This window comes from Neltuma alba, unplaced genomic scaffold (genome assembly GCF_004799145.2).
Source record: "Neltuma alba isolate B1F8T4 unplaced genomic scaffold, ASM479914v2 tig00012381_pilon, whole genome shotgun sequence".
NCBI lineage: Eukaryota > Viridiplantae > Streptophyta > Magnoliopsida > Fabales > Fabaceae > Neltuma > Neltuma alba.
In genome coordinates, this window is record NW_021636879.1 from 35,035 (window position 1) to 48,586 (window position 13,552).

Consider the following 13,552-nt stretch of genomic DNA (forward strand, 5'->3'; position numbering starts at 1 on the left):
CTTCGACTTTTCAGGCCGCCGCTTCCTTTTTTTTTTTTTTTTTTTTTAATGGACGCAGATTTCCGACTATTTTCACACCATGAATGCTCAAAATAGTCATTTTCTTCACAGTCTCGTTTGATCTGCAGCCTTACCACAGTAATATGTTAATGCAAAACCGCAGGGTAGTAATTTAAAGATGAGAAGAAATCCAGCCACAAGAAACTTGGCATCCATCATAATAAATAAGATTTTGGGAATTGTCACAACATTATCGATCGTAAAATACATTTTAATCAGCAATGACTTTTGTTCAAATAGTATCTGTTCATTTTTATCAGCACCCTCATCAAAGTCTCTGGAAACTCCAGCTCTGAAATCCAATTGTTTCTGATGTTTTGAGCGACGACGCTCGTCAAAATTGTCCCATCCATCAAACTGCAAGAAGTCAAGCATGTTTTCTAAGACTCCATATGACTGTTGTTTTAGAGCCATTGATGATGTAAACGTTATGTTGGAAAGAAACCTAATGAGGTGTCTCTGAGAAAAGCAACAAAAAGTGCATACCTTGCGAAGGATATCAATGGTCATTTCTGTATTGTGAAGATCCAATGTGGAGAGCTGAAGTCAAGCCTTGAATAGCTTAGATGGAAGGGATTTCATCGCATTGTTACTAAGATACAAAGCCTGCATGATGACCAGAAACACCAAGGCTGTGTTTGTGAGTTCATGTCAGAATATAACAAAATGACTGATAATGGAATGAAATAAAGTAAAATGGTAATTCGCAAGGAGAGAAAAGCTGGCAATATAGGATTTTAAAACTTCGAAAAGAAGGGAAAACGAAAACTCTTCTAGTCATAAAACCAAGACTTCCACGCTAAGAGATTTCCAGAGCATGAAATAAAGAGTTTTGTTTCATGAATCAATCCGAGGCACTCACAGGAATATTCAAGGGCACGAGTAAAATTGCAACAACAGATAATTAACAGCTATGACTTTAATTTAATCAGAGGGCTTTAATTGTTAGGCATAAGAGTGGGCACATGCCTTCAAACAGCTCAAGCTACTGAATGTCTCTGGCAATTCTGTGAGAAAATTGGATGAGAAATCAACCTGCTCCACAAGAAAGTCTTGATAAGCACGCTACAGTAAAAGAAAATCACAAAAATATATACCATCCCTGTCATATTTTAAATTCAGTTTAAATAATACACCACTGGAATACTTTGTTTCTTTTTTCTTTTCTTTTTTTTTTGGGGGGGGGGGGGGGCTCAGCATATGTACCTCAACAAGAGAACAGCAATTTCCTATAAATTCGCTGACAGTACTCATCCTGAGAAAAACTGACATGATTATCAGCACAATATTTTTACTACCAAAATAACATAAAATTTTAATTTTTTATAATGTGTTTCTGCAACAGTTATAACCACATGAGGGAAATGGTTGGTTAGGTTAAATGGACTGGACCCATGAAGTTCCGATTGCAGAGAGGGAGAACACTAAGGTTTTGAGGACATTGTATACTATGTACTCCTCCAGTCTTAAGGACCTAATTGTTAAATTGATTTTGGTCCTAAATATAATACCTATTTCTCATATTTATCAATTTTTCCTAAATTACCCTTATGGATATTCTCTCAACCATAACCAAGTAGAAGAAGGAGATAAGGTATTAAGGAAGATGATTATGGTGTTTTAAGAAAAACATGTCATATTTCTTATAATTAACTAACTTACCTAACTTCCTTAATTTAATCAAATTAGTTAAATAGGTCTTATATTAAAAACTAGAGGAGTATTCTGTATTTGTAAGCTTAGTATGGTCAATTCTAAACATAAATTTTTCTACTTTCGGTTCTTAAATCTCTACAACATATAAATCAGAAACCTATAAGTCAGTTGCAAACCAACTACAGAAGAAAGGAATAGGGCAAAAAGAAACACGATTACGAGTTTGACCAAACTAGATAGTGCATCATTTGTGGAGTAAATAACTGACTATAAGTACATAATTCATATTTACCTATTATTGTTCGCTCGCAAAACTTCCAGTTTTGTCAGATGTCCGATTTCATTAGGTAGGTTAACCAACTTATTATTGGAGACATGCAGCTCCTTTAAAGATATTAGAGATCCCAGAGCAGGAGGCAAAGTTGTCAGACTGCAAAATGAGTTCACTGAGCAAATTATGTAAAGGACATTATTGATAGTCTCCAACCAACTTGATTCAACACAGGAATCTAGCAAGGCAAAAAGATTGGAAGCATTCACTGAACTATGCTGTAAAGATAACACGATAAATAGAAGTAATATAATCCAAACACAGTACCCAGACTAAGACAACAGTCAGAGCCAAGCGGTTCTCAAATACGTCGCACAGGCAAATATTAGCAATTCTACTTCCTCCTTTTACCCTTTTACCTTAGGACAGGTGACCCAACTACAGCAACATGAGAGATGATCTGATTGAATGAATCCATTTAATTTTGCTTCAAGCCAGATACAACAATATATGTAATGATATTCTGGACAACTTCGGCATCAACAATGTACATGCATTGCTGTTAATTAATTTGGCATTTCATTGGAGGTCAGCCAAAATAAAAACACCCCGAAATCATAAATGACAAGAATTACTCACTGGTTCTGGTTCAACGATAATACCGTTAGGTGCTTCAGAGTTGTTAATCCTTCCCAGCTTATTGATTCATCCAGTAACTCATTTGCATTAAGGAATAGTTTCTATAACATTAGGAATGCGGCAACCAGTGTCAAATGTTGCTTCACTAAAAATTTCCATACATAGGTGAGGTTACAAAACCACAAAGACATAAACAAGTTCAGCTTACCTCCAAGCCAGTAAGGCTTTCAATTTTAACAGGCACATTTTGAATTGAGTTGTTGCTGCAATCTAGAACTCTTCCATAAGACCCAGATGCCCACAGTTCATCGGGTATAGCCTACTTAAGTTACAATCAGTAGGAAAAATAAGAGGACACTCCATACCAAATTGGCTAGTAACAAACAAAAAATATATTCTTCTTCTTTCCCTTTCCCCGGGCTTCCTTTGCCATTAAGCTTCTTTCCTCCCTCCTCTCGTTTCTTTATTTATTAAAATTGAGCAGATTCTCACGACATATACGGTCTTGACTAAATAGACTAATCACTATCACCATGGACCTGCGAGCAATAACTCACATAACAAACTTTGAACCCCCCCCCCCCCAAAAAAAAAAAAAAAAAACCCAGTTTTCATCCTGGGGCCTGAAGTGTTCATTTCATTTTCACATCCCTTACATTCATACCATCAAGCAAAACTGAAGATTAAGTCTTGCCACAATAGTTGTCAAACTTAAATTCAAATTTTATTCACTGTTAGCGTGAATAGAGCTTAAAACTGAAGGTAAACAGCATAGGGCCACATATTAATTCTGAGACTTTAAAAATAGTTAAAGAAATCCTGAAATGCTTTCATAATTCGACCCTTGTTTACTTGCGGTGTCAAAGTTATATGCTGGCAATGGATCAAATCCCCGGAAAGACCAATTCGTCATTGACTAGATTTATCTAGGAAACCTTGGAAAAGAAATTTAACATACTAACAATAGTTTGTTACCTTCAAGTTACATTCAGACAGCGCTATAACTCCAGTGGCAGTCCATCGTTCCAATCTGTTCTTAACAGGAAGTTTCTTTGCGTCACTGCTCAGGCTTGAGCGGTTATCTCTCCTCGTCCTGGGTACAGCCTCGGCTTTTTTCAAGATCGGACCCTCCTACACAAAGAAATTAGATTAAAGAAATGGCTTAATTTGAAGAACGGCATTAGTTTTCAGTGTCATATAAATGAAAAAGGAATCAATAGTGCTTCTACAAAACATAATTTCGTATCTAAGCTTGATCATCGCTATATGACTAAATGGTTGTCTAAATGCTCCAAATGTCAAAAAAGACACCCTCTACGAAAAGAAATAAAATGAATCTACAAAATACCCCTTGATGTAAACCCTGGGAAGCCACAAGCATAATCTTGGCGCCATTTGTCAATTCAGAAGCCGTCAACGTCAGAGAATCCTCCAAAACTCTTCCTGACAAAACACCCGATCATCAACAAAAGGATCCTCGCGATAGATGCGACGCCTTCGTAAAGAGAGATGAAAAAAGAATTGAAGAAATAGTATGTAAACAAAACCTTTGAAGATGAGCTTTTGGCCTCGGGGTAGGACATTCGTGGGCGGCAGGAGAAGGGACTTGAGATCACTAATGGTTGAGTCGGGTGAGATTGAGATGGGTATCGACCTGCCACTGAACTTGACGTTGACTGTGATGGTGGCGTCGCTTGCTCCGGCAGTGACAGAGCTCTCTTCCATTTCACCGTTATACTTATCTGTGCCTCTTACACGAAGACGATGGACAAGCTAATTTCTGGACCCAGAAATTTTTGGCAGATGAAATTACCAGTGCGACCTTCACATTAACCGGATTGTTGTATTTATCCCATTCCTAATATAAAACCTATTTTTTTTAATTTTTTTTATTTGATTATAGTCGAAAAAAATTTATAAAGATAATTTAAGAAAAATTAATAAATATAAAAAATAATTTTTATATTTAGGACCAAAATTAACTCAATAATTAAGTCATATATTAAAGATTAGAGGAGTATCTCTCAACTTGTTTTTACGTTTGGATATTTAACTAATTTAATAATTATTTATTGAACTAAGCATTATTTATTATTAAAATTAATATTAACTATGTTAGATGTATTTGGAAAAAATAACATTGAAGTGCTGGCGTCAAACAAATAAAATTAAGGTGCGTTTCTGAAAAATAAGTCAGGAAATGCATTTATATCTATTATTTTTAAAAACACAATTAAATATTGAAATTTTATAAAATTAAAGTAACTCAGGGCTTGTTCCTTTTGTTCACTGCTCAGTCTTGTTTCTAGACAGCATGGTAACAGGGAAGGTAACATATGGGACTCATCTTAGTTATTTACTTCCAGTTATTTTTCAGCGAAACTAAACAGTTATAAAGGACTGAGAAATAAGCAAGTTAGATAACAAAAAGATCAATACAAATATTGAAATTGCGAAAGACAGGGATGGATAACATGGATTTGTAACCATTTCGTCTGTAAAAAGCTGAAGGGCAAGGAATCTGATTATTTGAGGCACACCCCTCACTCTCTCTCATGAAATATGGAATCTGGGCCAATTCCCTTTAATAACATGGCATGCGCATCTACAGATTCAACACAACAACCAACCAAGCCAGGCTGTGAGGCTCCTAGAACACAGCAGTAACTGATAAGAGTCAGATTTGGTCAGTGTCCTCTGGTGGGTGTGAAACCTTTGACTTAAAACCCAAAACAAACAAGAACATGATACAAATATCTCTCAGTCTCATCATAATGAACAACTGAACTGGCTTCTATGTTTAGAATTGGACTATTTCATCAGTTTATTACCTTAGATCCTGTTATGGGTGTCCGTAAATATCAACACTCTTTCTTGGTTGGACCAACATGAACCATTTTGACACAACTTACCGTGTCTTTTGTCGTTGAAGAAACAAAAGATCGCAGAGGAAAAAGGTGAAGCCTGGGAATGTAGCAGCCAAGCGAAGAAGAAAACAGAGAATCATTGGATCACGTGAGGTAAAAGAGTGATTAGCTTTGATTGAGTCTGAAGCTCAATGATTGAGCTGAAAGATTATTCTGAAACTTTGAATCAATCGCATTCACACTCGACACAAACATGGCCATGTGTGTGTTTGTGTTTGTGTTTGTTTTACCTTCCTCGTTCTGTGAGGTTTATGGGACAGTGCGTTTGGCTGAAAATAAAAAAAGTCCATGGCACCACGTGATGGTTGAAGCTTTTCAGAAGCCGCGCACTTGGGTGGCCATTGAAAACCCTTTTGCTTTTGCAGGACCGTGAAATTATTTGGTTGTCTCCAAACAGGCCCTCCACTTACCCACTGCTTATATCCGATGGCCCCATTCTCTCCCCTCGCTCCATTATCCTCTTTTCCCTTTCCTCCATGTAATGTTCTAGTTTAAAGATTTTTCTTAAGAAATAGTTTCTCACTGTTGCTACTAACAAGATTACGTCTAGCGAAAAGGATCAGTACCCAACAGTATTTTGAATAAGATTGCTTTCAATAAGAAAATACTTATACTCTAACCCAAAAAAAAAAAGGTTTTACTGTTGCTACGCAAATGGTTTTTTAAAAACACCGTAATGCGATAATAAAAATGGTTTTCATAACAAAAGATTGAGTTTTCGTTTAAGAACTTACTATTGTTTACACGAACCATTTATTCAAATGCGGACTTAATTGCATAAAGTAAGTAATAAGTTGGTGGCATCAAGTCTGAGTTCAATTACACTTGACATCGAGAAGGACGATGGTGTGAATTGATGAGTTCAAAGTACAAACAACAAATAAATGGTTGGTTTTAAAATGAAATTATTTTAATTAAGTGATATGGACCAATGATCAGGCTCAGGCACTTGAAGTCGTGGCAAGTTTGAACTTTGGAGGATAATTAATGTAAGTTAATGATGTTAAAGGGGGTAAAGTACTTTGGATAATAAGAGAGGCCAGGTCCCTTTCCAAGCCAGTAGGTGCTGGTAGTTAATGATAGCTCTTTTTTAATTTTTCGAAAGAACAGTAATTAATAATAGGTCCCGTGTAGGCGTGCATGAGATGCTGGCACCGGTATAATTTTAAGCTTTTAATTTTATATGAAATTTTATATAATTATGTTCATCTCTTATTTTTATAAAGTATTTTTATAAAATAAAAATGCTGACATTAAATTTCAAATATTGATAAAATATTTTGAAATATTGATATATTAAAATTAAATTTTAAAATAATAAATATGTTAAAAAAATAAATCATTAGAAAACCATGTTAAAATTATATGACTAAAGATACTCTTTAAAATTAATGAATTAAATTGAAATTTTGTATAAAGTTAGAAAATTTTAAATGTACTTCTGTTGAAGATGCTTTATAAAATCTCTTTTTAATAAAAGATATTTGTGTCTATAAAAAAAGTCTCTTTTTATTGTCGGCAAAAAAACTGTTTATCTTAGGGGTTTTGTCAAATTTCTTAACAATTAAGTATATTTTATTCCATAACCCTTTGAAAGTTGTAAAAAATAATTGTAATCTGGAAAGGAGCTTTTAACAAATAGGAACAAAAATGAAATGTTAGCGTTTAATGAAGTAATTTTTTTGCCAGCTCACTTTAATTAAGTGATTAATTTTTATTAGTACAGTAAAACAATTAAAAAACACCTAATAAAGAGAAGATAGTGATAGGGACGGAGAGCGTATATAGCCCTGAATTTTGATTTTTGACTTTAAAAGTGTGTGCTTTGCTCATTCATAATATACCCAATCTTTTTGAAAGATTTTACTGTAACTTTGAAGCAGGGCCTCTCCGCTCGTCTTTCTTCTCTCTCTCAAAACTCTCCCATTAAAGCAATAAAAACTAACCCCTCAACCACCTTAACCACCCCCTTCTTCAACCCCAACACGAATCCCTTTACATTTCACCATTTCATTTGTCTCTTGTCTCTGTTAAAAGAAGTGTCAAACACAAACAACATCTTAAAGCAGAGAGCCTCCCAGGCCCCTTTGCATTCTGCACATTCACCCGCTTTTGCAGCTCCTCCTTCAATCACCAACGCCCTAACTTCAAGCAATCACTCCCTACCTTCTTTGTGCTTAACAAACCCAATTGTTCTTCGATACCCACTTTCTCTGACTATCAATTCAATTTCAGTTTCCACCCCCTTTCTCTATCCGACCTTCTCGAGAGAATAATTCCTCAATTCCCCCAATTTGCTGAGGATCCTCAATTGGATCAGTCGTCTGGGAAAGCTCGTTTTCTCCCTCCCCTCAATGTGGCGGTCGTGGGGCAAATCAACGGTTCGGATTCACAATACGTCGTCATCGCCATCTCCTTCCTCCTTCTCCTGCTCCTCATTCAAAGACATCCAATCTCTCTGCCTCGACGAACCGCCGCAACCCTCATCCTGCCGCGCCGCCACCGTATTCCACCGCGTCCGAGTCGCCAGTTCGCTCCTCAGAACCTGGTCAGCTCAGCAGCAACACCAACCCAAGCTAACCAAGCCCGTTTCCCATCCCGCCCCGAAATCCGATGCCGCAGTTCCGGATCTACCTAACGGAACCCTCACGGTCCAAGCCGACACTCTTCCTACTCCGCCGCCGATAAGCATTCCGGGAGCGGAGCAACGCATTGTTGTCTACTACACAAGTCTGCGAGTGGTGAGGTCGACTTTCGAGGATTGCAGGAGCGTGCGATTTATTCTGCGAGGGTTTCGGGTGAAAATGGACGAGCGAGATGTGTCGATGGATGTGGGATACATGAGGGAGCTGAAGTCGATTCTAGGGGAGAAGAACGTGACGCTGCCGCGCGTGTTCATCGGGGGTAGGTACATCGGCGGCGCGGAGGAGGTGAGGCAGCTGAACGAGATAGGCGAGCTCAAGAAAATCGTGGAAGGCTTGCCCGCAGCGGATTTAGGAGCGTGTGACGTGTGCGGTGGATATAGGTTCATCCTCTGCGAGGAGTGTAATGGTAGCCGCAAGATGTACACAGAGAAAACTGGCTTCAAAACTTGCACGGCTTGCAATGAGAATGGTCTAATCAGGTGCCCCTCTTGTTGCTGTGCTCCTCTCTGGTGAATGGTGATCACGCTGATCATCAAACATGGTAACACTAATTTTCCTTCTTCTTTTTTCGTTTTGGAAGGGTGATCTGTATTTTTTTAATGAATTAATTGGTTATTTTTAGTAACATATGACCACTTTGAGAGTGTAAGATGTGTAATATGTAAGAGTAGGACCATGCCCAACATTAGTGGTTAGATGACATTTCTGTATCTATCTACCTCTTGAATGGTGTGGTGTTATTTTAAGACCATGATTAATAGTCGACCAGTTCACTCTATCTCCTTACTAAGCTCTTTCTAGTTTCTTTTTGCGGACAATTGTTATTATTATTATCATCAATTTATTATTATTATTATTATTATTTATTTTTTGGAATTTGAAAGAAGTGCTAAAGTAACCTATGGGAGCGAATCCAAGACCACCGTGGGGCATCTTTGCCGCCAGGCAATGTCCTAAACTGAGCACTCTGAATTCAATTTGAATTCCTAACTGTTTGATGAAGGGCGTAGATGAGTATGTCTGATCTTTTCTAGTAGAGTAGACATAATGTATTTCTGCTGATATCAGCGCAGGCGTACTATAAATTGAATTGGTCCCATCGTCTCTTGCAATGAATCTGAGTTTTGGACCTACCATATGACTTTCCTCTTTTCCCCTTCGAGTTCTGAGCTTTTTTTTCAAGTAGCATCTGCCCAAAAACTATAGTTTTGGTTTTGATAAATGCGGTTTCAATCGCGTACTTAAGATTAATTTCTTTGACTGAATGTGGAATATAATTTATGAATTTCCTGGGGCGACAGTTGATCCGAATGGCCTATGTGGTGAGTGGTCCACAGTGAGTCAGAGGCCCTAGGTTCGCTTATCTTTTTAAGGAGTGTTTGAATAGAAACCAAACCATAGTTTCAGAAGTACTTTTATAGATTACGAAGTAAATATATAAATGAGGTTAGGGGGTGTTTGGTAAAACCAAAATCACGGTTTCAAAATCACTTTTCCGCAAAACGAGGTAACTTCTTCCACATATTTATTTCGTAATCTGTAAAAGTACTTCTGAAACCATGGTTTGATCTCTATCCAAACACCCTACCTCGTTTTACAGAAAAGTGCTTCTGAAACTATTGAGAATGCCAAACACCCCCTTAATGGATTTAGAGTTCTATACTTGTGTATGTGAGTTCATTCACTGTGCTTCTACATTTACGCTTTGCTATTCCCATCTCATATCAAATTTACTGTTTCCCTCGGGACCCCATGCCTGCTTCTTAGCCTGGACCCATCCAACTTGTTTTATGATAATAAAATTTATAACAAATAGTTATCGAAAGTACTATTCATTTCATCGAATTCCATGAATACATGGAAACGTGTCTAGTTGTACATCATACTAACCAAGATATCTGCTTAGGAGGGAATTTAAGCCCACCTTTACTTAAAGGGTATTTGGTTCATCAAAAAGCAATTTTTTAAGAGTGTTTTATGCAATTTGAGATGGAATATTTTTTTACATATTTATTTTGTATGCTGTAAAATTATTTTTAAAAATATAATTTAATTTTTATCCAAACACTTCCTCGATTTGAAGTGATAATAATTAACCTGTTTTGAGAATAAAAGAGCTGCCTCGTTTATTTATTCGACTAAGAACTGAACCTTGCCGATGTGCACGAAGTATATAACACGATGATACAGAAGTGTGCCGTGTGATGGGTATCGGTTTCATTTTATATGGTGAAAGACCTCTGGGGCATTCAATTATTGAGGAGCATTGGCTCCATCGAGGGCGTTGGGAGTAGCAGTAACAGCGTATAGACTACAGAGTCATAAACTCCTCTGTGTCAGCCACGTCAGCAGTGAGCAACTTGTGGTCAGCATCATGGTGGACCCCCCAGGCAGCCCTTCCTGATTGATCCAAATTGTTTGACCACTCTGTCACCCATTCAATAACTTCAGATGTGCTGCAGGCAACGCTCATTTCCCATGGCACTGTCAGCCTCGCAGGTTGCTGCATCAATAAGCAAATACAAACACAGTGAACCTCTGTTTATATATATATATATGTATTATGCGTTGCTTTGACAAGTCACCTTTGGGAAGATCTTTTCAAAGACCATTCTGTAGTAATAAGCTTCTTTTGTTGCTGGTGGGTGGAGTGGGTAGGTGCGTGCAACGTTCTGCATCATTTTGTCACTCACCTGTGCATGCGGAGATGAAGATGACAAAGCAATTATATGAGAAACATGGGTTGTACGGGGCAAATAATAAGATTTAAGTTAAGTACGTGTTTGGCAGCATGCTCTTTGAGGGCATCAATCCAGTTATACCCAACTCCATCACTCATTTGCTCTTTCTGTCTCCACAGTATATGCTGCATTCAATCATGTATACAACACTTGAGCATATAGTTAATACCGGTAATTATGCATATATTCGCTACTAAGTGGGTTGAGTTTTTCATTTGGACATTCCAAAAGGAGTCTTCAAAGTAAGAGGGGACATACATGTGGCAGATAGGGACGTTCTTTATCATCAAATGCATCTCTCAGAATCCATTTCTCTATTCGTCTTGGTCCCGGCTGCATGAAGAAATGATGCTCAATAAGAAAAACAAAACTTGGCAACTTAATGCCACAGACAGACGACTTTGCATTGAAAATAAGTCAATCCGAAGGGAAAAAGGAAGAGATAAGTCTTACCAGCTTAAAATCAGGATCAATGCTCATAGCAAGATTTACAAGCTCTTTATCCAGGAATGGAAATCGGGCCTCGAGACCCCATGCAGACGTTGATTTGTTTGCTCGTAAACAATCATATTGATGCAGTGCCTTAAGCTAAATTAATATACGAAATAGCAATTTGTATTAAATTTATTTCAGAGACAATGTTAACAAGTGAGTATTATTTTGTGTAGAAGTGAGGTACTTTGCGGCACATTTCGAGGTGGGCTTCTTCCTTGCGGGGCGCCTTGTGAAAGTACAAATATCCACCAAAGATCTCATCAGAACCATCTCCAGAAAGCACTATCTTAATTCCATGTGATCTAATCTTGCGCGAAATCAAATATGTGGGTATGCTGGATCTAACTGTTTCCACTTCATATGACTCTATATGGTAGATCACATCTTCGATGGCGTCGATTCCATCCTGCGCACAAAAATAATAAACTTATAATAAAGCTTTTAACTTTCGAATATTAGCAAGCAAATGATGAGGCGTTGTTGACTTGAAAAAACTACAATTAATACCTGAGGAGTGAAGAGGATCTCATGATGGACTGTTCCCAAGAACTCTGCGACTTCTCTTCCGGCCTTTAGATCTGGTGAACCCTGTTCGTATGAAAACCAACTATTAATTACTCTGTGGAAAGTCTACCAGATCTGCCTCCTTCTTCTTCTTCTTTTTGGACAGTTGAATGAAATAAATAAAGAACTCGCCTCCAGGCCAATGCAGAAGGAATGAATGGTTGTTCCCAATTGCCTTCCTGTCTCTGCGTTGTCAGCCAAGTAACGAATAGCGATGGATGAAACCAATGATGAATCCAAACCTCCGGAAAGTAACAAACCGATTGGGACATTGCTCACCAACCTCTTAATCACAGCCTGTGCATTAAATTCATTTTGTCATTCATGTTTGGGCTCACATAGATTTCCCTATTGAGCAAATATTATTCATATATCACCAACATCTTAACATGATTATTGGTAAGTTTACCCTTTCCAATGCATGTCTCAAAGTTATGGGATCATATGGTGATGAAGGAATGGCCTGAGAGAACCAAGGAGGATTGTACCATCGGCGAAATCCTTTGTCCTTGCTGGAGTACAAGGTCCCAGGTTGGAAGCGTTTAAAATGTTGGCAATCTTCATGCATGGCCTTGTATTCTGATGATACCCAAACCGATGCTGAGTAAGCATGTAAACAATTCAGGTTAATATATAGCATTCATACCCTTTTAAGAAAATTAACCAGAAAAAACAGTAAGTTAATTAAATTACCGTCTTGTCCCCAACCAATGTAGAGGGACATGATCCCAAGGGCATCACGAGCAACCAAGAAGTTATTGTCACGAGTATCCAACAGCACAAATGAAAATGTGCCATCCAACATGTCCACGAAGTCGTCTCCATACTCTTCATACTATGAAACAGATATTATATAGTGCATGCATGGATCCTTATTAATATGAAATTATTCCCGGAACCATATTCGATGTACGACATCATGGTTCTTGTGTGCTGATACGTACCAGGTATGGAATGACCTCGAATTCATTTTTGGTTCGGAACTTTGTATTCGGAAGTTGTTTCCTGAGCTCCTCATGATTGTATATCACTCCATTGGCCTGTATCCAAATAAAAGTACGTTATATTAATTCATGTTCATGAATCACACCCTTTAATTTGCTCGAGCGTAAACTATTTCAATAACAAAGAAAGGCAAAGTTCGTCTGCAGGTACGTACAATGACAGCAATCGTGCGGTCTTCATTGAAGAGGGGCTGATTTCCTCCGGAGGTGAGATCCACGATTGCTAATCGCTGATGAACCAAATAGTTGCCTCCTTGTTGAAACATTCCCATCCAATCAGGACCCCTATGCTTCAACCTGCAATGTTGAATAAGAACATGAGCAAATTGATGAAGCTAGTGAAACCACAATTATGATCCGCCAGAGAGGTTGCCTTTGAGAGAGGTGGATCATGCGAGCCCTTTTGGCTGTAGAGTCATCGGCGCACCAAATTAAAGGCAAGCTAGTATGCCACACATCGTTGTGACTTCTGAGAAACTGAAATCGAAGAAAGAGAGAAATATTTATGTTCTCGATCTTTTCCTTTGAGCGAGAACATAAAGGCGATCAA

The 13,552-nt window shown here is 37.9% G+C and overlaps 2 protein-coding genes and 1 pseudogene across 4 annotated transcripts; 1 reads left to right on the plus strand and 2 right to left on the minus strand.

Moving 5' to 3' along the window:
- Positions 1-382: 382 nt before the first annotated feature.
- Positions 383-4,397, minus strand: LOC114726541 (LRR repeats and ubiquitin-like domain-containing protein At2g30105). Of its 2 annotated transcripts, XM_028913145.1 has the most exons (10): positions 4,174-4,393; positions 3,975-4,069; positions 3,602-3,757; positions 2,835-2,945; positions 2,627-2,727; positions 2,009-2,146; positions 1,267-1,315; positions 1,030-1,095; positions 547-666; positions 383-417 (listed from the first exon to the last, which is right to left on the minus strand). In XM_028913145.1, exons 1-9 carry the CDS (start codon positions 4,349-4,351, stop codon positions 607-609), a joined length of 954 nt encoding a protein of 317 aa, XP_028768978.1. In that variant the 5' UTR covers positions 4,352-4,393; the 3' UTR covers positions 383-417; positions 547-606. The 2 variants fall into 2 exon arrangements, with proteins under 2 accessions (XP_028768978.1, XP_028768979.1); XM_028913146.1 differs by lacking the exon at positions 383-417 and having other exon boundaries at positions 608-666; positions 1,267-1,325; positions 4,174-4,397.
- A 3,359-nt stretch (positions 4,398-7,756) lies between these two features.
- On the plus strand, positions 7,757-9,314 carry LOC114726542 (uncharacterized protein At5g39865-like). Of its 2 annotated transcripts, none has more exons than XM_028913147.1 (2): positions 7,757-8,739; positions 9,083-9,314. In XM_028913147.1, exon 1 carries the CDS (start codon positions 7,908-7,910, stop codon positions 8,709-8,711), a length of 804 nt encoding a protein of 267 aa, XP_028768980.1. In that variant the 5' UTR covers positions 7,757-7,907; the 3' UTR covers positions 8,712-8,739; positions 9,083-9,314. The 2 variants fall into 2 exon arrangements, with proteins under 2 accessions (XP_028768980.1, XP_028768981.1); XM_028913148.1 differs by having other exon boundaries at positions 9,086-9,314.
- Positions 9,315-10,340: 1,026 nt separating this feature from the next.
- LOC114726540 (asparagine synthetase [glutamine-hydrolyzing] 2-like) lies at positions 10,341-13,460 on the minus strand (annotated as a pseudogene).
- Between the last annotated feature and the right edge of the window lie 92 nt (positions 13,461-13,552).